The sequence below is a fragment of the Aythya ferina genome (genome assembly GCF_964211825.1).
Source record: "Aythya ferina genome assembly, chromosome: 5".
Taxonomy (NCBI): domain Eukaryota; kingdom Metazoa; phylum Chordata; class Aves; order Anseriformes; family Anatidae; genus Aythya; species Aythya ferina.
Window position 1 is genome coordinate 11758060 of NC_140301.1, and position 26414 is coordinate 11784473.

General features: G+C 46.3%; 2 protein-coding genes across 6 annotated transcripts in view; one reads left to right on the forward strand and one right to left on the reverse strand.

Moving 5' to 3' along the window:
• The window catches only part of LOC311438022 (acyl-CoA 6-desaturase-like), a 34292-nt gene extending 18295 nt beyond the window's left edge, over nt 1-15997 (forward strand). Inside the window, exon 12 of the mRNA XM_084521990.1 lies at nt 408-15997. Coding sequence (XP_084378116.1) covers nt 408-459 — 52 coding nt within the window. The 3' untranslated portion in view covers nt 460-15997. The remainder of the gene's footprint in view (nt 1-407) is intronic.
• Nucleotides 14923-26414, reverse strand: part of RAB3IL1 (RAB3A interacting protein like 1) — a 33074-nt gene continuing 21582 nt past the window's right edge. For all 5 annotated transcript variants that reach the window (XM_084521987.1, XM_084521988.1, XM_084521985.1 and 2 more), the window contains 7 exons: nt 25278-25355; nt 24988-25203; nt 21905-22033; nt 21678-21790; nt 18738-18837; nt 17733-17799; nt 14923-17380 (listed from right to left, as the gene is read on the reverse strand). In XM_084521987.1, coding sequence (XP_084378113.1) covers nt 17298-17380; nt 17733-17799; nt 18738-18837; nt 21678-21790; nt 21905-22033; nt 24988-25203; nt 25278-25355 — 786 coding nt within the window. In that variant the 3' untranslated portion in view covers nt 14923-17297. The remainder of the gene's footprint in view (nt 17381-17732; nt 17800-18737; nt 18838-21677; nt 21791-21904; nt 22034-24987; nt 25204-25277; nt 25356-26414) is intronic.

The window sequence follows — 26414 nt, forward strand, 5'->3', positions numbered from 1 at the left end:
AACTGTTCCCAACCCTCCTTTGGCCCCATGGTGCAATCAGCACAGGAAAATCCACCCAACACAGAGACACAGGGGGATTATACCCAGCACCCTAAAAGGCAGAGTTCACATTCCTATGCAAGTTTACAGTAAGCACCTCAGCAATTGCTTGCCCTCCCAACAGAGCTGGAATAGGAGGAACTACAGTTGGTACAAGGGGCATCACCTGAAGATCTTGCTCTTTGAGTCTGAAACTTTTAACACCAAAACAGCTAGCTCCTCTTACCATAGCTGATATACTGAGAAAAGACATTGAATATCCTAAGGATTCATGCCCAGATTCAGTAACAGACTAATCCTTTGTAGGAACAAAATAACAGAGGCAAGATTCACAAGCCAAGCAAACTTCCTTTTTATTCTTCCCACAGGTCCCTAAAGAAATCTGGAGATCTATGGCTGGACGCTTACCTCCATAAGTGAACATGAATCTTAATGGGGGGTGTGAGTGACCGGGAGGGCTGGGGTGGGTGGTGAGGGGGGGAATCACGCCTGTCTTTTACTGCTAGATTTCAGTCTGTATCTACGTGCACAGTTTGAGTGGAGTTTCCTGTCTTGTGAACTGCTACTGGTATGAGCTCAGGCAGCTAGTTAAACCCAGACAGATTTAAAACGTGCTCGGCATAGTTTTCAGAGGATGAGACCCAGTGCCTGCATTGCACAGAATGGAAGGCTGGGGTAGATTGGAGAGGAGGACCTAAAAAGGGGGCATTTACCATCTGCCCTCCACCTTCTCTTCATTAAAGATTTATTCTAGCTCTACCTAGAACACACAAGCCCTGACTTACAGGCACATATGACTTGTTGGGTGTCACCTCATGCCTTTTTTTAATCCGTGCTTGTGCAAAAGAGGCACTCAGAAGAGAGTTTCACTTCAAAATAACACAGTCTGTGCTCACCACCACAACAGGAGCTCAGGGGGGCTGTGCTCCCTGCCAGCTCTGCCTGCAGGAATCACACTCCGTGGGGACCAGCAGCTGCTGTATGGTGCGGCTTTCAGTCCTGCTCTGAGCCCTACTGTGCCTTTGTTGGTTTCTCTGTTTCCTCTCCTGCCTTTCTTTCTCTAATCATAGCAGCACTTCAGTAAAAGCTGTGATATTGACCCTGAACCATTAACATCTCAGCCCCTTTCGGTCAGGGTGCTTAATACAGGACTGTGTCTGTATTTTTTTCCCTAGCCCTATTTGCAAGTGCCCATGAAAAACCTCTGGGCTGATGTGGTATAATATCTCCTTTTGGTAGAGGGTCTATTTTCTTCCTTTAATGAGCACCAGGCCTAGCAGAGCATTATGATTGTCTGTAATTTACTCATAAACAATCAAACTGGAAATAAGACAAAACTTATTGATTGCACCAATGCTCCAGTGGGACCACAAATGGTCTTCTCACCTGCAAGAGCAGCTGGGCAGAGTACTTCAACACCCAGTTCTGCCTGTCTGCACCTGCCTGACATACACCAAGACTGCTTCTGCTGGTCAGAGGCCAGGACTGCTCGTCCTTGTCCTAAGACCAAGAAGGAGCTGCCCAACCACTCGACCTGCTCCCCCAGGCCCTCTGGGGAGGTGGGTGAAAACAGAATTGACCAGGCTGTGTTGGTGATACACAGATACGTTAATTATTTGCACAGATCATTATTTTATTCAATCCTGAATCTCGATTCTGACTATCAAGTCCTTCCATGCTAATAAAGCCCCACAGAATCAGCAAGGTTCTGCACACACAGACGCAACTCCAGGGCTGTGGCCAGACACCTCCAAAACCATATTCTCACCTCCCACTTTGGAGAATGAGATGAGATTCCTGTGCTTACAGAAAGGAAACTCGTAGGTAGGACTGCAACTTAACCCAGCTCCTAATCCCTGAGGTGTGTAAAGGGCTTACCTTCATGTTCTCGTCACCCCTCACTTGAGTGTCACCACAAATAGTTAGCACAACACCTTGCTGGTGTCTAAAGCTTGAACAGAATTTGAGGAATTTTTATACTTCTTCCTAACACCATACCCAGTCACGTCCTGCTGGATGCTGTAACCTCTCAGCCAGGCAGTAGCAGGCAGTTGTGGTTAGCTTAATTAAGGCTGCCTTACCATGTCCATTTGTTTCTGACTCCTTGAATGCCTCTCACTGCCTCTACCACAAACACGCTGTCTCGCCAGCGGTGCAATCTTTTAAACACTCAGCTTATTTTTCTGATAGCTTGTATTTTTTTTGCTCATTCGGTTCTTGTTTCCAAAGCAGATGTTTCCTGAGTAGAGATGCCTCTTCCTCCTTAGCTCTGTCCTCTTTTGTCTATCTTGCCTTTCGTCCTGGGGAAACCTTTAGCTCTTTTACACCTACAAACGTTCCTGCAGGGAACTTGTACCTTTGCCTAGGTAAATAGTGCTGCTTTAGCAGCTTGGCTTCTGACCTGCCTGCTGGAAGGACTGTTTTGCTCCTAAAAATCCAAAGTGCTTCCAACCCAACAGCCTGGCCTAACAGTGCCTAGCAGACAGCAGCTACAACTGATGACGGCTGAAAGAACCTGAGAGGTTCTGGGAGGGCAACCATGCTGCAAGTCTACAGAAGAAAAATTTGCCTAAGGAAAAACCTTAGGCAAATGGACTCCCCCACCCCTACCCCCCCCCCCAAGACCTTAGGGCAAGGTACAAAAGAGAAGAAAGGAGGTACAGGATAGATCTTGATATTAGCTCTTTTCCCTGCTACTTGATTTTTTCAGACCCTCAAAAATTCCCTTTTCACAAAAAAAAAAAATGTTCAGTTGTTCAAATCCAGAAATAAAATAATAATAAAAATAAAAGTGTAAAGTTATAGTCAGAAGTGACTTCCAAGTCTCGTGCATTGTTCTTGCTGTTGCAGGATAAAAGGGTCTGCTCTGCAAAGAACAGGTCACCAACACTTCTTAACCAGCAGTTTGTGCTTTTATTCATTGTACTTATATGTTCAGAAAGTTTGCCTTGTGAAAACATAAGAAGCCAGTGACTATTTCAGGCAAAGCTTCTCTGGCAGCATTACTCATGCAGTTTCTTCCCCTCCCTCCAAAAAAATCCCAGCCAATCCCATGGAAGTCAAACTGTTACATATGCACCTTAATGTACAAGCTCTCCATCTATTAATCAGATCAAACAGACCCCTGAACAAAACAAACAAAAAAAAGGAAATCTGGGGAAATCTGCCTTGCTAATATTGTAAGTAGCACTGAAGTAAAATCTGAGCTACAGCTGTTCAAAAAGTTTTACTGAAACTGCAAGCTTAGGCCGTGGATGGATGTAAACTTCACGTGGCTTTGCATGGCTTTGTTCCCAGGGCAAAACGCAGCCCTCCTGGGTGAGCTTCCCTTCGCAGTTTCCAATCAGCCATTAAAATTATAATAATCACTGAAATTCAAGCACAGTTTTGCTCCAGCTGAGGACTAAAACTAAGTAGTTTCTCTGAAAATGAATGGGATTTCATTTCTCTCTTGAAAAACCTGCAAAGACTTGCAGATAAACTCATCTGAGCCACGTCGCTGGCTGCAGGAGCACTTGCCAGCATGCAGAAGCTGTGAGTCAGAAACATGGCTTGTCTCAGGTCCAGTAACGCAACAATAGTCAGGAAATGACTGACTGTGCTTCTCTTCAGTCGCTTGTTAGCAGGGCCTGGCACACAGGCTGGAGCACCAGCATGTTCAGAGAGGGTTGGAGGAGAAAGGCATTCACTACAGCAAGTGCAGGGAAGGCAAAAGAAAGCTCTGGGCAGGAGAGATTCGGGCATGTATTTTGGAAGGAGTAGGACGGAGCTGGGAGAAACGTGGCTAAGCTTGGTTAAAACTGTGACCTAGATCTTCAGCAAACAAATTAATTGTAGCCAAGGCCATGGGTCAGCGCCAGCTCTGTGAACAAACAAGGAATGTAGCCCCATGTTTTCAGGGAGAGGCACGGTGGGAATGAGGGTACTCACACTGAGATTTTCCTTTAAGCAAGAATTTGAGGAGTCTAAGATCCTGGCTTTTTACTGAAAAAAAGGCTTGGGAGGCTCGGAGCACCAGCAGAGCCTCCTCAGGACACAGCTTCAGGCCCCATCTCCTTGCTCCAGGGGATGCAGAGGATGCATTCTCTTCTCCAATCACACTGACTGAATTTTAGCTCTTCATTAGGGCCAAGACATCCTTTTCTATCTGTAAAAATGACCACGGTCCAGCCATGGCCTCTTCCAGTAGATGCTCTCCTAGGAAAGCCTTCCTAACATCTCAAATGTTCTTTAGAAGTTGTTAAAAAAAAAAAAAACAAACCCACATTCCTCGTATGATGACTCCCGATTATTTCATTCTTCAAAAACACGTCAGTAACTCAAAATGAACTTTTTTTCCTGGTGTATTCATGGCTCATTAAAATCATAACCATTCGTTGACCATAAAAAATGCTTTATGTGTTTTTTCCAGTCATGTCCAGAGTCCCTGCAGTGCTGTTGTGGAAAGCCTCTTTTCCATTGCACAGGGTGAAATAAATGAAATTACTTTTATGGCATTGACAATAGACAGATTTCTCTGCTACCCTTCGCAAAGCTCAGGAACAGTAGCAATGGTTTCCCTTGTCTTGGGAACAGGCACCAAAGAAAATGATTTATTTCCATTGAGAAAGATTTGCCTAAACATTCAAAAAAGTGTCTCCAGACACTTCAGGGAGGCAGAGGAGGGAAAAAAAATAATTACGTGAAAACTTCTGTAGAAGCTTCTTGCAATTTGTCTGAAAGACAATTTTTTCTACCTATTAATGGCTTACTACGGTGCTGTAGCAAGCAGCTTGCAGTGGCTTTTCTAACTGGCAGCTTGATCAAATGGAGTCAGTGGGCTTCGGGTCAGCCCAGAGGCTTCAGTGCAGCCACATTTAGTGGAACTGGGAGCCTGTCCTTGCAAATAAACCTACCTGAACTGAATCGCCAGCTGCAGAGGCGCATCGCAATGGACAGAGCCTGTGAGTAGGAATCACATAGGCTGTCCCAGATCAGACGACCAAGTGATAAGTCAGGGGAGGACAGCCTGTGGTTATCTGTTCCATTAAATCAATACCCCACTTTCCCTGAGTACACATTAATTGCTTCATAAGTAAACTCATTCTGCACAGAAAGCACTCCATGAGGAGTCATAGAACTCAAAACAGAAAATGACCCCACCTTGCTCCATTATTAGGACTTTTATTTGATCCTAGAGTAAACACAATCCCCTAATACAAACAGAAGAGGCTCTTACACAAAAACAAACTCTTGCAGATTGATACATCATCTGGCTTTCCTCCCTGCAACTGTTCCCAGAACCTCCGAGCATCCCTACACGGCAGAGTTTGAAGGGGAACAAGGACCTGATAATTCTGAGAGCACATCCTGGATTAAGATGCCTACACTCAAGCCACCTGTGCCAGCCATACTGAAATGCTTCCTGATTTTACAGCACTTGTACCTGGGAATCTGCAAGTATTAGCTGAAATGTGGCAAGCTATCCACTTCTCCAAATTTTAGCTTCCACAGACTTCAGCTCTGCTTGTCCAAAGTTCAACTCATCGCTTGTGAGTGATTAAACTTTCCCTAAATTGAAATTAATCCCTTCAATTTCTTCCCTCCCTTGCAATGCACATGTATAGTAAGGAATCTAAGGCACAAAACCAACATGAAACATGCCTAAAACTCTTATGTTAAATACTCATATGCCAGGCAACCAGATCTTCAGTTCCAGCCCTCTTTAAGCTGCTTAATGTCCTAAGAATAGAGAGATTTATAATTGGCAAGGGCTAAAAAGCAGTTTGTCGTGCTGCTCAGCCTCTTGCTGAAGTAGAACCATTACAAGACAGCTGAGTGACACAGAGAGGAGAAGATAATTATGAGAAGGTCTCATTTATGTACAGAAGTTAATATATTTTACATTTTACTTTTTACTTGCTGACAGAATTAGGATGGGTGTGGATAAAGATTAACCAGAAACAACATGAAAACAATTACACAGATAAGAGCTACAGGATAAACTCACTTATTTCCCATTGCAGAGTGAGAAATCTACTGAGTTAAACATAAAAACACGGCTGAGATTGCAGTGTGGGTGGTTTGTCTTTTCTATGAAGGAATCTTTTCTACATCCCTTATAGACTGAGCCACGAGTTGTCTCAATTCACTTTGTCTGAGCAATAGCAGCGTACTCAAGCTGAAAATCTGCATCATTCAAAAGGTTTGGTTTAAAAATAGTCTTCTGTAATCCTGAATAAAGATAGCAGATGTCTATTTTTGTACAGGTTTACAGGAAAATATTAGTGATGCTAGTCCAACAGTTCAAAGATACAGACCAAGGGCTGCAATATTTACTATATACTTCACTTTTCCCTATAAATATAAGGTTAAATGACCATGGTGCCATTCCAACTATTACTATATCATATCAATTACATTAAGAAGTGTATAACTCTACTTCTGGGAACATTAAAACTCTCTCTGTTGTTTACCTGTGTTAAACAACAAAGTTAACTACTGGAAATAAGAACAAAGACAAGAAGTTTGTTGGCAAGCCTAACTCAAAGGAAACGGCTACTAAAATGCATTCCAGTATAAACACACACCCTGAAGTGACCAGCAAAATGAAATGCAGAAAAATTCTCATAACTGGGACCCTGTTCAAAGATACGCAGGCCGATTCATGACGTGTAAGGAAAGTTAAGTTTGTTTCTTGAAATATCCTGGTGCAAGTCCAGTGATTATGGGTAGGATAAGTTAGCTTTTACGGTAACGAGTGCTATGTGTAAACAGCAATATAAAATGGAACCATAAAATTAACGTTATCCATTTTTTTTTTTTACCTTTAGTTAATGGGGTTGTTTTTTTGGGACTCATTAAGAGAATGGAGTGCCTGGCAATCAGGCATTAAATTCAAAGCCTTCTCTAATCACTGAACAACTCCTAAATCACAGCTTTGTTCTGTATCAAAAAAAAAGCCTTTCCTAGCACCCCAAAGAGACCGGGATCCAACAGCCAGCTACAGAATTGGACAGCACGTGTGTCCTGTTCCAGACGGCCAGCCAGAAGCTGAGGACAAATACAGAGCCCAAAGCCCAGTTTTGCTGGAGACATTTTTTTGCACAAGCCCACAATATCTTGTGCTGCACTTGTTGGTCAGAATTAGCCACTTAGTTTAGAGGAGTTCTACTCCTGCCTGGGGTTAATTGTGAGATACCAAGAGATAAAGGTATCCAGCATTCAAGACTTCAATGTGAAGAGCAGTATCTGGGTTCAATCAAGATCCAAAGTCAGTAATCTCTTATAAATCAAGGTGCCATCTAACCACTGCAGAGGTTGCTTGGTTGCAAATATGAGGAAGATCTGCTGATGTGAATGATGGCTTTTTGCTCCACTGAATTGAATGATGGCTTTTTGCCTTAAAGACGGTGCAATTTTGTAGCAGAGCTCTCCCACTGACAGCTCACAACTGATGTTTGAACGTCAAACAGATTACTCAGGTCAAGCCGAAAAAGACAAAGAAGGCTCAGCAGAAACTCGAGACTGTCAAGAAATGAGTGGGAAAAAGGCAAGTGAAAGGGAACCTGACACAGGGGTATAACCCTTGCCTGAAGCATTGTCCTTAGCACAGACAGCTACACACCTTATTGGCCAGGTGCTGAATTTATATGACAATGAGAAGATTAATCACGGTAATTGCACATGTCCTAGCTGTAAAGGGTGTAGCTGAAGCTAAAGAATGAATCAGACAAGCAAAACAGCTGTCCTGTGCCCACATCCACACTCCTCTGTGGCACTGATCAGCGACCCATCTCATGCAAAACACAGCCACCCTACTGTACTGTCTCTCTGATTTTGGCTTGCTATCATAGTGAGCAGTGACCATATCAAAGCCAGAGCCTCTGTGCATGGGTCTTGGGTATTGCACATTTGTATAATATACAAATAATGTGCAATAATTGCACATTTATATAATATGCTAATGAAGCTTTACATCTTTTCGGTCTGTGCCATTTTACTGCCCTCTCAGCAGAAGTCCATACTGCAGTTTATGAAATAATTTCAGCCCTTTTCTGTGCCAAGCAACACTCCAGATCAGGAAAATATACCACCTCCGGTTACTTATAGGCCTGGTCCTATAAGTAACTCCAGATCAAGCACTCTGACTTTAAACTATAGCCCTTTGCAAGTCAACAGACCTTTGGGCCATACTCATGACCCCAAATGGACATAAGCAGCAAAGTCTAGCCTTCACCATCAGTCCAGGCGAAGAAAAAAGCATAGACATTATCAGAGGTTCAGCTGCCAGCACTAATTCCAATCACTTGCTCATTCTTGTACCCAGATCATGGCTAAACTCACTAAATATTAACAAAAATAAACATCTAATTTGGTAATGTATGTAACTGAAATTCACTGCAACATGGTTAGAGGACAAAACACCTTCAGGATGACTTTGGAATTAGAGCGTTCATTTTTCATGACAGCATCCCTCCGTGATCCCTTTCATATCATTGCAAAAAAAAAAAAAAAAAAAAACATTGCCTGAAAGCAATGTCTGGGCTTGAATTTGGCAGCATCAGATTCTGCCTTTGACCTTGGACAAGTCACCTACTCTTCCCTGTTTTGTTCCCCATTTAAATGCCATACACTTTGACATTTAGTGTACGCTTTTAGTTGGGACTATTTGTTTAAGTTGTGGTGGACCTGTTTTTTTTTGTTGTTGTTGTTTGGGGGTGGTGGTGGTGTTTGTTTTAAACAACTTACCACAAAAAAATAAAAATACACTTTTCAGTGGTGCCTGATCCTGGCCCATGGGAAAAGAGGAAAAAAAGCAAAAGAAATTATAGGTTTCTATTTCCTTTTCTCTTTTTTCTCGTTTCCTTAGCCCATTAACATTTCTGTTTAGCTGGAAATCCATAAGTGAAAAGCAAAGACATGTCTCATCAGTCTACGCTGTGGTATGAAATTGAATCACACGCAAAACAGGGAGGAGAGATCGGGCACAAAGGGTGTGTGAGCAAGAGTCAGACTGCTGGGGCGACTCCCTGCCATGCCTGCGGGAAAGGCATCGGGGCAATATGCCACAAATATCGGGGGACACCCTGCCCTGTCGCTGTGGAGGGAGGGGACCTGGGAGATGGGGAGGAATGGAAACAGGTCCCTGCTCGGTGTCACAGGTGAGCCCTCTCCCTACCTGCCTTGCCTCCCCAGGTGCCCTTACATGATGGGTTTGAGGCCATGGAGCTTGAGGGACAGGGTGGTGAGGATGTGGGGGAAAGTCACAGGAGGCTGTCTAGGGCAAGGAGGTTGACTCCATGCCTCAAGACTTCCTCCAACAAGAAGGCAAGAAGGGTAACGGCCCCACATGTCGGCTGGACCCTACCCTTAGAGAAGTCTGCTTCCTACCTGGGACATGGGTCAGGGACATTGCCAGGAAACTTCCTGGCCTTGTTCACCCCTCCAATTATTACCCCTTAGTGATAATTCACACTGGCAGCAATGAAATTGCTGAGAGAAGCCTGAGGGCTGTCAAAAGGGACTTCAGGGCATCAGGGCAGTTACTGAATGGAGTGGGAGCACAGGCGGTGTTTTCCTCTAGCTTCTGAGCTCCCTTGAGTGAGCTGTTCTGGGGGCTTTCTGCTGCTCCACCAATGGCTGTGAACAACTCTTCTGTCTTTGTTACTTACAAGTAACCAGACGTGTACCAACAAGTCAACTTCACCCATCCAGCTAACCCAATCTGAGAGCTTCTTCTGCATGGGGAATCATTTCAGTTTCCACCTGGCCAAAAGGAAGCTAAGAATTAATTTCTCCTTCCCAAACTTCCATCGCTATCAGCTCAGGGTTGCCCTTATTCCCCTCACACCCGCCTATCTTCCTGCTGGTCTTTCTTATGAGAAGTGGACACGTGTTTTGGTGCTTAGCCAACCTGCCCTGTGCATATGCTTTGCAGGTTGTTTTTTTTTTTTGTTTTTTTTTTTTTTTGTTTTTTTACCACAGCCCATTCTCAGGCATTATGCATGTACTACATTTCCTCACATCAGCTCTTCTAGAAGGGGATTCACTGCTCACTGAACCCATTCAACCCCACCATGAAGCACATAATGGCATACTTGAGCCTTCTGCTGGACCCACTCCATGAGAAACAGGCACAGGATCGTAGCATTTCACTGGTGACCAAAATCCAAAGGGTATCATTAGAGCCACAGAGCAATCAGGGCCACAAAGCATCCTGTTATCTGACTTATCTCTTACAACGAGGGGAATTACCCCACTGGGGGCTTATGTTGGCTTCTGACAAGCCTGCAAAATTATGTAAGACAGCACAAAGTCCATCTTAAACAAGCTGGCTAAAGTCAGTATTCCAGCTCCTTTCAGTTTGGCCCAATAGCCCTCAGTCAAACATGGAAATATTGACATGACGGATAGCAAAACTGACCTCTTGGCACCCAGCACCAGTGGCACCACAGGGACTGCTCCTATTAGGAACGTGTTGGCTTGGCAGAGCCGATCAGCCCCAGTTCACTGTGCCACGTGCAACTTCAGAGTTGTGCCAGGATATTGACTTCTTCCTGGCAGGGCCACACTACCCAGAATAACTGGAATTTCTCCATGGCTTACAGAGCGCTGCCTATCTGCAATGATCTTCACTGTTTTAATGTATTTGTCACGAAGGAAATTTACTGGTCATCATGAAAACATGGGAATAGTAGGCTTTTCTGAGAAGTTTTGAGGCCACCTGCTTACCTCTTCCCTTCTCCTTGCCTGCACCTGAAACTAGTAGGAAGTGTTTAATTTGTTCATTCCCAGAAACCTTCATTTCAAAGTGTATTTGGGGACAGCCTGACCTCCCGTGCAAAGGCACTCTGATTTACGGTCCTTTGCAAACCCTGAGTAACCTTGAAGGCAAGGTAAAGGACAGGACGATCACTAGGCTCCCAATCCTGGTATCTCTTTTCTTGCCATTCAAAGTCTGCTAAATTCTGGACTTAAATGTGTATTAACATCTAAGTGCCAAGAAAAGCACCTCATTGTACACAACCCTAACCTCCGAGATTAACTGACGTTAGAAGCTAACGATGAAGATGCTGGTAGCACAATGGGCATATGAGTACGTTTGTACTTGTACATCTACATATTTAAAGAATTACTACAAAACTTCATCACTCAAGTTGGCTAAGGCTCTGCGTGAATTGTCACAAGGACCACTGTTCCTCACAGCACACCCTTCTCTGGTGCCCATGTTATCAGGGCATCTCCAGGACAAACAGAAATCCTGCTCCCACCAACCTCTTCCCCAACAGCTCTAAGAAGAGATTGAGGTCAAACATGCTTTTCTGTTTACAGTGCATGATAAAGGAAAGAGAATTACACAAAGGCAGATTTGTGGACACAGACCTCCAGATATAAAACCTTCTTTCTTCTTTATTGCAGGGAAAATGGATTTAGGAGGGAAAGAGAAGGGGAAACAATGGTTTCCTCTCCGATGGTTTCGCTCATTGTCCTTCAAGCAAGGCAAACCCATCTACATAGACAGTTGTCTAAACTACTATCCCTTTGAAGCTGTTTTTTTAGCTCAGGATAGACTAGCAGAGGTTGTAGATGCAGATGAACACAACAAGAAATGCTATTCATACAACAATTTGCACAAAAGGACCTGGAGACTCTGCCCAAAGGGCACGGAAATCCAGTCCTGCTGTTGAGATTGAAATAAAGGTAATGCAGCCACCAGACTCTGTGGAAAGGACTGTCAAAAATATGTCAAGGTCAAACCATCCCGTGCAGGACCCAGGATTAGTTGGAGGACCAGGGAAACAAATCCCAGAGAGGAACAAACTTCTTCTCCATAGCATTGAAGAGTTGGGCTCTGAAAGACGGTATTAGAGAAAGAAAAAAAGGATCAAAGGAGGCTCTTAAGGTCAAGACCCAAATGCAAAGCAGTGTGATGGCTGAAGGCCATGGGAGCACAACCTGATGACTGTGCCAAAAAGCTCAGTCTGCTTGCACATGGAAAGAGGTGTCAGGCATGTGGTTTCATGTTGTTCTGCAGGCACGTTCGTGCAGCACTGCCCTGCAGAGGGTGGGAGACCACAGGGCTCTCTCGACTCTGACGGTCTGCTTGTGAACTCCACAGAGTCAGGGTGAGAAATAATACTGAGGGGATGGCCCTGGGCCAGGCAGACACCACAGGTAACAGGCACTGCACGCTGCTGCCTAGCTGCCACCTCCCCACAACCATTTTGCCAAAGACATAGCAGCCTGCCCAAAATGCAAGGAGGAAAAAGGACATTTAGGTGATTTTACTCCTTACCTTCTGTTCTCCACTAGGGTGAGGGCTCTTCATATCACTGCTCTTCCTCTCAGTAGCAGAGGCCTGAGAACAATTAGCTTAATGAGACCTCTCTGAAGTGTCCCTCAGCAGGACACAACATGGCTTTGGGCACGACAGCAGTGAAGGGGAACACGGGTGTTATGAGGCACTCCTGACAAAGCACACTTCAGCAAGGCCTTTCAATACTGCTGAAGGGCTGGCACTGAACACACAAGACCCCAAAATCAGCCCAGGAGAACAGCATCCAGCTAACACCAACTCCTACTGCTAGCAGGGAAGGAAGACTACAGAAGTACACCAAGAGGTTGCAGAAGCCAAATCTGCAGGCACAAAACCTTCTCAAAAGCCAGAAGAGAAGGGAGGAAGGCCCCAAGGATGCTCCTTTCTCACGGGGAAGCTCTGGGATCGGAGGTCGGTCCCTGCCTGGGCTGCCTGTGCCCTCTTGTGGCTGCCTGACAGAACACCAAGGCCACGCTGCACCGGGTAGGGCCAGTTACATCACGTTTTAAACACAGAATCCGTAGCATTATTTATCTACCTCCCACTCTGGAGACAGCTCTCAATCCCAAATCCATCAGCTTTTACACAGGACAGAAGTTGAAAAGCACAGAGCAGCCGAGCACAGACAGCCCCGCTCAGACCCAGAGGGAAGCACCACAGGGCTATGGCAGGAGGCAGCCAACTACTCCTTCATATCTGCTGCTGGCCCTAGGGGCCAAGCAAGTGTCACTGCTACCTGCTGGTGTTCTCCAGGTTTCAGAGGTGGCAGGTCCTTCCCCCTGGGCAGCTGTGGACACTCAGCTGCCTCTGGTGCCTCTCCCTCCCATGACATCTGATGCCAATGAGCGGGAATCCAGTCAGCGCAAATCCTACCCTCGCTGGCCTAAACTGACCAGAGGAGCCTGAAAGCTGTGGTAATAGACCACTCCTTGTATTAAAGGAAGGCAATGCCCCCATTTATACAAGATTGTATGAGGATTTTACAAGGAGTAAAGGATGACAGGGACCTGTCATCCTGATTTGGAGGCCTCACCAAGCATTACTAATGTGAGGCCTAATGCTGTTTTCTGCTCTGTACCTCTGTTTCATTTCCCAAAGGCCTGTGATCTTCTGCTTCTCCCCTCCACAGTCATCACAGCGGTACAAGAGATCTTCCATGTTAACTTCCACAGATAAAGAGGAGAGCAAATGATTTTACTGAAGCCAGAGCAGCCTCGCTTCCCGGCCTGAGAAGTCTGGGGGCTGCTGCCCCAGGTCAGACACACACTGTGACAGCAACCAGCTGCCACATGAATAGATAGAATTAATAAATCCCAGCAGCTGGTTCTAGTGGGGATAAAACTGCATTTGGTGTTTGAGTTACCTTTTGGCCCTCCCCAGCCTCGTAGGATGCAAAGTCACCTCAGCATTCAAGTTAATCACAGCTCAGCAGGGGGAGGAATCTGAGAAGTCCACTGGGAAAAACACAAGTTATTTCTGCATCAGCTCCATGAAGTATTTTACTGCCCAGTCTCCTGCTCATCAGGTTTAAAAACTGCTTAGTGGATGTTTCTCCTTGAGAGCTACAGCACCTTTCCAGCTGCTGCACCACAGAAGGGCAAGCCAGGCACAGCTAGAAAGGTTAAACATGAACTAGAAAGCTGTGGAGTCCATAGGCCAAAAACCTACCCAGCCAAACTTTCCTGCCATATCATTAAGGGTGCATTTGCAATAGCAACCTCTAAAATGCACCCATCAGTTCTGTCTTCACTTGGTGCTAGGAAAAGCAGGAGGCTGCTCAGCTCTGCAAGGAAGGAAGAATTAACCTTGAATTAACCAGCCTTTGAGATAGCCAGTGCAGCCTGGCTATCAGCTGCAGCCAGTGCAATGCTTCAGGCCAGTAAAAGAGACCACAGCTGAGCAGACCTCAGTCTCATTTACCAACCACACAGGCCTGCCTTGTAGTGAGAAATGCCTGTGAAAAACGCTGCTTGTTACACCAAAATACCGTCACTTAGTCTCCTGCTGAAGTCAAGAAGCAAACAGCTACAGGAGTGGTCAGAGTGATAACAAAAACTGTTGAAATCCTAGTCCCTTAAGAGGCACACTGGTAAAGAAACACAGAGCATATAGCTGCCTGACTGCTGCTTTCAGAGCATCTTTTAGCTCAGCAGCACTGATAGAAGGCTCTTTGTCACTTTCTTTACCTGCTAGGTTACCGTTAGTTTTTCCTTCTGTAGTTAGCTCCTCCAGCCACTTCAAGACTCAAGTCAGCACATCCCTGCACACCCTCCCCACGATACCATGCCTTTAGCCATGTTCTAGCACAAGACCTCCCCAGCAAACATGCAAACATGCAGCACAGGGCTTGCCACCATGTCAGCCTTTCCCCCTGGCCTTACTGTGAATACAATCAATCCCCAATCTGCCCGGATGAGGCAAGGTTTCAGGAGAAAACTCAGTACATTCCCCCCCAAAACTCTAGCCCACCATTCTAGGTCAAACTACTCCATCACGAGCCAGCCAAATTCGATTTTTCTTTTGTCTCCTGAGCTCACACACGCCCCTCAACCAACCTACCCGTAGAACTGCAACCAGACCTTTAAGGAGGTTAATAGCAAACGTTTATTTTTCCTTTATTAAAGAGCAGGGTGCACCCATCCTGCTGTTAATGGAGTGACTTCATATTAATTTTCAAATTGTTCTCTATGCTTTAGATGTAAGTCAGCTAAATACAATACATTTCTCTAATTCCTTTTATCTCAAAGTGCTTTACATAGTGACACTGGGAGGAGGCTGTCCTACAAGCCATCTCCTACATAGAGATCATCTCATTCCCAGTGCTGTAACGTAGGCACATTTGGTGTGCAACGTAGCAGCTCATGGCACATGATGACATGCAGAGATCAAAAGCTCAGAGGGAGCAGATACAAGAAGAAATTAGCAGGGATAGAACTGACCTGAAAACTGCAGTGGATGAAAGGTATTTTTATCTTCTCCTCTGAAAAAGCTGATGCCCAATTGCCAGAAGTCTGCAGACACCAACAACATAAATGCAGGGTATCACTGCCTCAAGACCCAAAGATATATTCTCTAGGCTTTCACTCCACATTTGAAACACATTTCTTCAGCCAAGAGCAGCTGATGCAGACACTCATCTAATTAGGGTGATCAGCACGAGTCAGAGGCAGCTCAGCTGTGTTAAGTGAAAACAGAACCAGGGTGGTAGCAACCAGCACCTGCAGGTCAGCCTTTTCTGAGCTGAAGGAGGTGGATTCAAAGCTATTTGAGTAATTTTAGAATGTGTTCTTCCAGCTCTTGCGATGATGAGGACTCAGGTTTCACATAGCTACCAACCCCTAGCAAATAATACCATGTGTGCAGTATAGCTATAAGGAAAGAAGCCCCCTGAGGAGCAACTCAGTGGCATATAGAAAGTGTCTGCTCAGTGACAGGAAAGCCTGTGCTCACACTAGGGGTCTTCCACGGGAAGGTTTTCTCGGATCTGTTGTGAAGTTGCCCCTGTCTTAGGTTCCAAACCAAAGCCTGTATTCCCCAGTCTATTCCTCCCTCCCCTGGACAAAACCACAGCAGCTCAGATTTCTTACAGCAAAGATACAAAATCCCTACTGCAGCATCTCCCAGGAGAGGATGAAACTTAATGGAGTTGAGGACAACAACCTGGTTCTGGAAACCAACACGCTAACACAGGAGTTATGATGACAGCAGAGACAAGGTGACACACCAGAGTGCAGAAATGCCAAGTGAGATGAAAAGTGACATCCTTCCCAGTGGATTTTGAAACATAGTCGCATCCCTTATGTGTACATGCAGAAACATCTCAAATTTCCTCCAGCCTGAGAGATGCTGGGTTTCCCAAAGGGGCATGCATCTCTAGGTCTGCTGTTATATTACGGAGGAAATTTTGGCCTCAAGACTATGCCCAGCCTGGGCAGGTTCTTTCTGGAGACAAAGAACCTGGCCTGGAACTGTGATTTCTATCCAAAGTGTGAACAACAGTGCCCAGAGTAGTAACAAACCAAAGACATTTGCCTGTGGGTGACATCTGTATGTAGGAGCACCATGGGGGAATTCTGCACCAAGGATTGTCACGTGGCAACATCTTCCAAGGTCTCCATCTGCCTGCTACAACCACAGCAAATTGTCAAGGCCTTTTAACAAGGCCTGGAGCCAAGCTGCAGCCAGCTGCAAGTTACACAATTTTCCTACTTGCTTTCTTCTCCCAAAGGTCCCAGGTGCTCAGCTCTGGTTATTCCCCCAGCCTGGATTACAAGCTCCCAGTGCCAAATCCCCAACTAAAAACAGAAACAAACCCCTCTTGAGACTCATCTGGCAGAAAGCTTCTCTTGCAGGCTTCTTTAAAAGGAGCATGGATGAACTTGGAAATAGGTAGTTCATGGTTCTCCGTAAGATTATTTTGTGCTGCTGGCATCTACGGGGTTGTTAAAGGAGTAAGTTGTTGGCAGAACCTGTGTGTATGGCTAGGCAACAGCACCCTCTGCCCCAAGGAATGAGTGGAGTAGACAAACGGACAGACAGCCAGCATCTGTCCTGAAAGGCTTGCTTACAAAGAAGGGAGCCCAGGACTCCTGCCTCGCACATGGCTGGCCTCAGACTATGCCAAAGCAGACTGCATATAAAAACAGAAGTTTAAAAACAATGGGTATACGCTGCGTGTCTCCACAGAGGACAGTCTGTAGACAGCCACCCAGGACCAGCAGCCAGGACCAGCCCAGCTCTCAAGGGGTAGCTTCGCAGCTGCATTCCAGTCACAGCTGGAGAAGTGGGACAGCCGGAGGTGGAACTTGTGCTTTTTGCTCCATGATCAGCATCAGGCATAGGGAGGTAGGGGAGGGAGCAAGGCCACTGCTGGAGAGGCACCTCATCCATCTGTTCGGCAGGCTACATTTGACAAGTCATTCACTCAGGAGCAGTTTCCTTCTGTGCTCCAGGCTTCTGCTTAGATCTCATTGGGATAAAACCCAAGTTTGGCCAGAGACATCTCTCTCCGGAGTCGCATAACCTCCCAGAACATCAGCTCCACTACAAGGCAAAAAGAGGGTAGAGAAGAAGAAAAGAAAGAAAAAAATCAGTAAGAAAGGCATAACAAGACACCACCTCATGCCATACTGTGCAGCCCAACCAGGCCCATCCCACAACCGAGGGAGGCAGACATGCTGGAGGGTCCCAGCAGGAGACTGGCCCATCAGGTCACCCCTTAACCAGCTCCACCCCAGGGCAATGCTCCCAAGAAGCCAAAGGGCAAGGAATGGGTGCACTTATCCCTTCTACTCGTGCCTCTCTTTTGCCATTGAACTGTTTCGCAAAGATCCAGGGAGATCCAAAGCTGGCCCACAGAAAGCCCCCACCACACCCAGCTACTTTCCCCTCTTACCGTCCTGCCTCACCAAGCCCTGCTGGATATAGCGAATGTAGGTGAAGAAGTTGCACGCTGCCGTGATCTGAGGAAGAGAAAAAGGAAAAGGAGTCAGACACAGAACTGCTTTGCCTCAAGGGGCCTGCCACAGCACCCAGCAGGTATGCTCTTAGTGTTCAGCACCTAAGAAATAGTACCACGTATCACCAGACAGAAAGACACAGGAAGAAAGCTGATAAAAATATCCAAGTTCTGGGCATCTGCAATACCATGCCAGGATACTGCACTGCCCGCAACACACAGTGTGGGAATTTCTACTGCAGGCTTGAGACCTAACTGGTCACTAACTAATGTAGCAGCAAAGTCCACAAGCTCTCTTCTAAAGCACTGCTCTCTGACTCAGTGAAAATCTCTGGAGTTAAAAGTTTGTGCAGGAAGTCTGCATGCAGGGAGGTAGGGGAGTTTCTGACACATTACGGCGTGAAGAAAATTAAATCAAGCTAAGTCCATGTATTGCAGGATCGGCTCTTCTGATACACAACTCAGGAAAGCAAAAACTTTTAAATGCTCTATTGAATTACAGCCCTCGTGGCAGCATTAATAAATCATTCACCTTCTCCCTTCCCTCTAAAGGAAAGGACGGTGTGTTCTCATAACAATTTGAGTCAATAATCCGTACCAGAACAGTAACAAAAGCCAGCATTTAAAAAGCAGAAAATCATGGTGTTTTATAAAGGAGAATGACAAATAAGTAAAAACCAAATTCCTGTAATGAATCAAACCATGGAAGTGAACGCACTGAAGACAGGTTGCCTGAACGAGCATAACCCAGAGCACCAGGGCCTGAGACAGGTCTGGAAACCTCTGCATTAGCCACTCTGATCAAGAGCCACCACAACTCTGAGAACAAACTCAAGCCCCACAGATCTCTGTCAGTTTGAGGGCTGACACAAGAGCTCCTCCACCTCAAGGCGTGGAACAATTTTGGACGGCTGAGGCACCCTGGGCAGGTGGAAGACTCACCCTGGCCCTGCAGGATGGGGAAATGTAGTAGTAATTTCCAGAATCCCCCAGCGTGATGCGGTGCTTGCAGGTCCTGGGGAGGCCGCTTAGGGCACACTTCCTGCAGGGAGAGAAAACAACACTTCAGCCCAGAGCAATCCAGAGGCACAGCAGAACACAGCAAGGCAACAACTTCAAGGCTACCCCCAGGAGATGGAAGGGGGAGCTCAGAAGCCAGACCCCAGTCAGTGAGCATTAAGAAGGAAAAAACACTGCTGATAATGAGCCTTTTGCACCTAGGAAGATCCTATAAATGGTGAGGTTAGGAGGCTAAGTATCTGGTACCATACATTATTCCATGCCCAAGAAAACCAAGGCATCACCTTTCCGTGGCAGACAGCCTGTAACAGAACCACAAGAATTATGAAAGAGGTAAAGCTGAAGCATAGCATAACAAGTGTCATCTGGACTCCTCTCTTCAATATCCTCTAACACGACATGCAGGATGTCCCTTGAGGTGTCCCTGCTTGGACTTTTTCCACACACCAAACCAGCAGCAAACCTCTGAGTCTGCCATGCTGCAGGAAAACACATTTAAGGGCAGCTGATAACCCTGAAAGCATTACACGGGAACTCTGAAAGAAAGATTGTAAAAATAAAGCCTCCTCTGAGGAAAAACAGGAAGCTATCAGGTATTCTGTATGGCCTAAAGCTTGCACATCACACTTTGTCACCACCAAGTGGCACGAACCCTGTTGTCACAGGCGACTTGTACTTAAAACAAGCCACACTGTAACCTTTATGCTAGGCTCCTCTTCATTAATTTACACCTGATTTGAAGCCACATGGGGTGACTTTGTGCTGACTTCAGGGGGCTCTGATAAGGCTTGAAGTCCCTAAGAACAAGCCCATCCCTTCCTGTGCTGACAGGGAAAAAAGTTTGGCTTCCCAATTTCAGACAAAGTGAAGAAAAGTATAATCCTTTCAAGACAATACAGCTCCCAGAAAGATCGCAAAAAGATGTGGCCAGCAAGGGTGCAGCAGGTCTCTATTTTCTTGCCATTTCCTTCCATTATTCTCAAGATGAATGGTTCCCAGTACCAGCCAGTGGTCCCTCCTTTACCATCACTTAGAGCAGTGAAGCAGAATTTTCTGCTGCAGAATCATTACCACGTTTCCCCAGAAGAAGAAACATGAGGTGGGAAGAGGGACGTCATTCCCCAGCTGCACAGATTACTCTGAGAGCCACAAAAGTTGACAACACACACGGGAGCAGATGTGCCAGAGAGCTTCTGAGCATGTCTTGGTGCTTGCTTCCCACTGCTAACAAGAAAATATTAGCTGCAAATATTAGCTAAGAGAGGAAGCATGGGTTGTGAGCGTTCAGATGCATAAGAAACAATCCTTGCCCAAATATTAACACAACTTAAAGGGTTTAAATTCTCACAACGTGCAGGATGACCAATGCCTTTGTAAACAAGATACCTGTACGAAATCCTCAATTTGAGCACTTCAGCACACTGGAAAAAAGAGAATCCTACTGGTCGCTGCTTGGTTGGTACCACTTGGTGTACCACCAGCTCTCACAACCCTAGCTAGCAGTAACCTAAACCACAGTGTTTGTACATTCACCCTTAAGCACTCTGTATACCTCAGGGCACTTTGCCAGGCATACCATCAGGAAAGCCAGTTATCCTCAGCACCTCCTGGCCAGCATTTTGCTTTGATGCCATATGGGCAATGTGGCCAACGTAGTCCCTGCCTGTCTAGACTCCTGAAAGCCTTGCACTGAAGTCTGTACAATAGGGTGGCAAGGACCCAAACTTCCTCCTTTTTGCTCTACAGCACGACCAAAGGTGCCATAAAAATCTGTACTTTGCATCTGGGGGACAAAGAGGGGCAAATCAAATCCCTTTTGGGGCATTTATTACCAACAGCAAGACTCCTTACCACCTTGTCTGGGTGGAAATTAAACATAGTTAAAAGGTTAGCTTAGTTCAGCTCTAGCCTCAAAGCTGCTAAATTAGTAACTTGTTAATGGATTAGACATCCTTGATCACTGCCTAATGCTTCACGTACATTACAATTTGTGACTGGAATCTGCTGCAAAGAGAAAAAAAATCAAAAGGAAGCCGACAAGGATAAACACAGGATGGGTTGTTATTGGCACGTATCTGACACGTGCTCTTGGAATAATTCATCTAGAGATGAGAGAAAATGCAGAAGAGAGTGGTAGGAAACCTGTACGTGAGCAACATTTACAGGAACATCTTTGCCTAGAAAGTGCTCTACTTGAAGGTAAGGGGAGGAAGGACAGAGAGAGCCCTGACTGAAATTGAATTCACTAACCGGATAAAGACTCCTATCTTAGGTTGAAAGATCATGTCACTCCTGCTAGAGCTCCTCTTTCTTGAGGCAATCTAAGTTGTCTGTCACATCTGACATGGTCACACAGCTCTGGAGCAGCCATGCCCCAATTCCAATAGCATGGTGAGAGCATCAGGTGGGAAAGATGACATGAGAAGAAGGGATCTGATCTATGCTCAAATCCACCTGAAGCACCAGCAATGTCAATAGTGCAAGGTGAGCTCAAAGGTCTCGCAGTACAAGAACATGAGATAACGCAGCTCTGATTTAACCCTTTCACCCTAGGTTATGCACAAACATTTAGAGAACATAAAAAGTTTCTTTTTTAAGGGGGGAAAAAAAAACATTTTCCAAGCTGAGGGCACTAATACATCACTAAGTTATCCCTCAAGCACTCAATTAGTGTTAATCAGCTCAGTTGATCTAATTCTTCTCGCGTAAATAAGTTGAACTTCATCACCACTGATCATAGGCTAGTGGCACACTCAGCTGAGCCCTCGTAACTGACTGAGCCAGGCCTGCCCAACTCTGCTAGGCAGCCAGAAAGCAGCATTGGCAAAGAGAAGGCAAGGGAGCATAAGAAAGGTTCCTTACTTTGGCCCACCGCAGTCTTCTGCTGACCCTTTCATCACAGACAGCGCCTGGGAAGCAACCGGCTCAATGGTGAGTGTATTCTGCTCCACGGCCGCTCGTACCAGCTTGGACAGCTGCAGCAAAGAGCAATGACTGAAGATACTGATGGACAAAGCTCACCTCCCTAAACGTGCACTTATAGGTCTGTCAGACCACGCAGTTTTTTGTCCTCAGTTTCCAGCACTCACCTCCTGCTTACTGAAGTCCAGACAAGGTCCCACATCTTCGCGGTAAATTCTGTCCAAGAAGGAGCAGGATTTATCCAAAGTTGGAGATTCCTTCCAGGACTGGAACTCAGCAAATAAAACGGAGTCAACCTGCAGCAAACATCCAAGAGGAGAAGGAAGACAGAAGGTGGATGGAGGGAAAGATGCCATATCAAAAGGTATCTGTTACTGAGCAAGTAGTGTAGCTACAGAACATCTACACCAGCATCTAGCAAGGCTACCACAGAAGTGTCTCAGGGAAGCTGGCGTACTCGGATGATCTTTTGTCTCTCACCCATCTGCAGTTCTGTGGCAGACCCATATATAGGGCTTCTTCTGCCAGAAACCTGCAGACCCCTCTCTCTTCCACCTTCCTCCAGTACAGGACAGCATCTCTGCTGAAGGAAAGCCAGACACAGCTGCTGAACTGACCGAGTGCCCACTGAAGAAATGATGAGAGCAGCTGGATGGCAAAGCACAGCGGCAACGACACACAGGACAAAGAGCACTTCTGTAAGGAAAGGACTGCTATAGAAAAAGAGGAATTGGGGAAAAAGAAAAAAAAAACTATTAATAGCCATCAACAGGACTACATTCAGCGAGCCCGAGTAACAGGGTATGCCAGCCCTTTAAAGGCCGCTCCAAGCCCAGAGCTCTGCTGTTCGGGGAGTTGCAGAAGTAAAGGGAATGCTGGGCAATCACACAGGCTTGCAGGGACAAGTTGAATATCAAACCCAGCTTTCCCAATTCCAACGCCTGCTCATTGCCTTTTACAGATGGGCTTGCAAGAATTACCACTCCTCAGCAACAAGGGACCCAAGTTTTCTCCCACCCCTTGACCAGCAGGAAGGTTGCTCCCTCCAACACTGCCTGGCTGAAAATTCTTCAGTCCTTGAGACTCTCTGGGACCTGACACTTAAACCTCAGACGACCGCCACCACTGAACTGACAGGGCATGTCCTTAAAAGGCCAGCAAATCCTGTTAAAGGTGCTGAAAGGAAAAACAAAACTAAGAAACTATGCTGAGCAGGACAAAGAACACAAGTGAACAGAACTGGGAAAGGTCTGAGTTCTATCACACTTGCTCTATGCTATGGAGGCTGCTTACCTCGCCCCAGGAGAGAGCTCCAGAGCCACAAGATGGAAAACCAAATTCAGAAAAAAAAAACAAAGCAAAAACGGAGGTTAACATAAAATGAAACCAGAACTGAAAGGCTCGAAGTGTGAGAGGCAGATGGGTCCCACCCCTCCCCGATCCTGCCCAGGAAGGTTACCTGCCGCAAGGACGAGCAAGCCTCTGCCCCCAGTGCCTGCCAGCCTGGCTCACAGGTGATGCGGACAGCCGTCCCGGGGGGCACACAGAGGAGCAGAGAGAGGGCAGCAGGTACCCCAGACTTTGAGGCAAGAAGAGGAGACAGACAGGAAAGGAAAAGGTTTGAGAGAGACAGGCAAGAACGGGAAGTAAAAATACACAAGACAAAACAACAGATACAAACAAAGGCTCAAGGCCTCGCTTCCAGGGAATAAAGCATGCTGCTCAAGACATCACACGGTCACAAAGCACAGCTTTAGACTTCAGCTTGAGGTACAAAAAGAGAAAAAATAATCTAAGTTTTGGGCACAACTCAGGATGGGAAGTGTTTTCCATAAAGCACCACATGTTTACTCTCTGAATGCCAGGTTCTATCTTTTCATCTCTCTCATCACCTCTCATCCAGGTCTTTAAAGAACTTGAGGGTCAGAAATGAGTAAATTAGTAAAAAATCACCCCACCCCGATACATAAACTTACTAGTCACTTCAGAAGCTGTAGCCCCAGGACTTTAAACTCCAGGATATTTGCACAATGTGGAAGTTGTTTACACAAATAAATGGAATTCAAAGCAATGACAAGTCCACCTCTTTAACAAGCAAGTCACTTATAAGAGCTAGCATTTCTCTACACATCATCAATGTAAACTTTGCTGAGACTGAGCTAAGAACAGTAAAAATGAACTAACCAGTCAGCAATAAAATTATCTCTGCTTACAGTAGGCAGAGAGTAACTTCTACCATGTAATCAGTGGTTCACCTAACTGGGTTTTCAGTCTGAAACTCCTCTGTCCTGACTGGAGGAATGGTTATCATTAGGAGAGGTCACAGGACCTTAAAAAAAAATTAAAACCTTTTTCTTCCCGGCCCTCAAATTAGCTTCTAGACAACTATTTGTTTGACTCCAACTCCCAGCATATCTCTGAATGACCAAGAGAAACCAGTACAGCAGGGCTTTACATTTACTGAACTCATTTTTTTCCTTTATTTTTTTTCTGACATAGCCTTTGTTCCTCTCTGCCTGTGAAAAAGAGTTGAAGATCTTCATCTCTCATTGCTACTGCTCCCAGGGCAATTGTTATAGCCGATGCTGCCTGAAGCATTTCATCCAAACTAGCAGCAAGAGCACCACACAGAAGCTGACAAGGTATAGCCATTGAATATACTGCCAGAAAGTGAGGTTACCAGTGCTGCCAGCACAGCCCTGTTTGGTGAAAGTCTTAGTTTCATTAGCAGCCCTTCTTTCTTACTGATCAAGTGCCCCAACTTGCCTCCTTTCTGCTCTGCAGGGTAGCTGTGCATACATTTGGGTAGTGGAAAGGTCCCAGCTAGAAAAGTCCTGCTAGCAGAAAAGCATTACACTCGTGGTCACAGCAGATGGAGGACTACTAAATGATCATTGGAGGGAATTAAACACAGTTTGGTTCAAAGATATTCACAAATGCTTTGTAGGCTTCTCTGCCCAGTCCTTCCAGAGAGAAAGGTAAACATTACATATATGCTCTGCTAAGAGGAAGAAGCAGAGTGACATGCCCAAGAGCACAGAACAAGAGACTAAAAGTTGACGGAGGAGTCCTGGAGTCCAGCTGTGATCATTAAAAGCCAAACTAGTTCAAAGAAGAGCAACAAAAGCAAATCATGCCAGAACAGACAGTGGATTCAGCTGCCAAGACGCAGCAGAAACAACTGGCTTCTGCTCAGCAACTGCTGGCAGCAGTGGCTCCGTGGCTGATGCAGTGCATGGCCCTCACCCACCTCTTTGCACTCGCGACTGATTGGCTCTGGAGCCGCGTTGTGGCTGGCAGCTGTGATCATTGCACTGCTGGTGCTCTTGTTTCGCGCGTGGCCTTTCCTGAAGACAGCTTTAGAAGGGCTCTGGAGCTGAGGGTGCAGCTCCCAGTTTGGAGATGAAGGTGTGGATGTGATCACAAGCGTCTTCAGAGCTGTCACCTCTGCCTGCAGCATGTCGATCTGCGAGAGACAAGGCGAGAGTCACCAGCACCAATCCAGCACAGAGAGCAAGTCACAGACAGCACAGTTCTCACCTTTCCCCGTGCTTCCTTCAGCTGTTTCTCTGCTGCCGCCTGTTTCGTGTTCGCTTCTCTCACCATCTTGTGTGCTTCCTGGACCAGAAAGAGTTTTAGTCTGTCTGCTGCAGTTCCATCTCATAAAGCCACCAGGGCAGGCCAAAGCTCTGCCACATCACAAGCAAGCAAGGGGACAGACATCACTGTCACATCCGAGGGTTTTACTCTACCAGATGCAAAGAGTTCTCCCCCAGAATTTCCCAGAAAAAGGGTCTCAGGTCCTGGAGCGCATCCCCCTTCTAGGAGTATAATTGACTAAATTGGCTAAGAGTTTAGCTGGCTGAGTCCAAGGTCGTAATCTTCACTGATAAAAGGTTCTGTGAAGAAAGCTAGAAGCAAGGGCATGCCCCTCCTTGCCCTTGGGATTTGTTCTAAGGCTGATGCTTTAACACTGGCACCCACCTGTGCTACATTTCAGCCATCTAGCAGTTATGTCTGCACCCCATCCAGTGCTCCTGCAATCCTGACTCTAAGCCTGAGGGTTGTTTCCTGGCTTGACCTCAGTGGTGTGTCATCACTGCATGCTTGCTGGCTGACCACTGGACTGTTTCTCGCCTTGATCACCATCTCTGGCAAAGATCCCGACCCAGACTCCACATCCTTGCTCCTCCACTGGTGAGGTCACTGCTCTCCTGCCCTCGCCTGACTTGTTATTGCACTCTGCTCCCACTTCCTTCGTGGCCTCGCTGCTCTGGGCATGGCTGCAACGCAGCAGCGGTAGCTCAGGTGGGGACTAAACAAGATTAGCCTGAAAGCATCTCCCACAGGAAGGGTGAGGTGGGTGCTGTCGGTCTCAGCTGAGGCCACCCCACAGCACGGCCTGGAAGCACTTTGTCCAAGGCCATCGGAAGGAAGAAATCCCTCGGGTGTGCTGTCTCTAAGCTCACTGTGAGCCCGGGCAGCCAGCTGTCCACAAGGGGGATGCTCTCTGGGCGCTCCCACTCAGCACCAGCCTGTGCTTCAACGGTGCAGCTGGGCTCTGGCTTCCCTCACTGTGCAGTCAGATCTAGAGATTAGAGCTGTTGGCAACGGGATCTTGTCAGAATTGAGCTTGACAAGAACCACATCACCAAAAAAAATAAAGCAAAACACCAC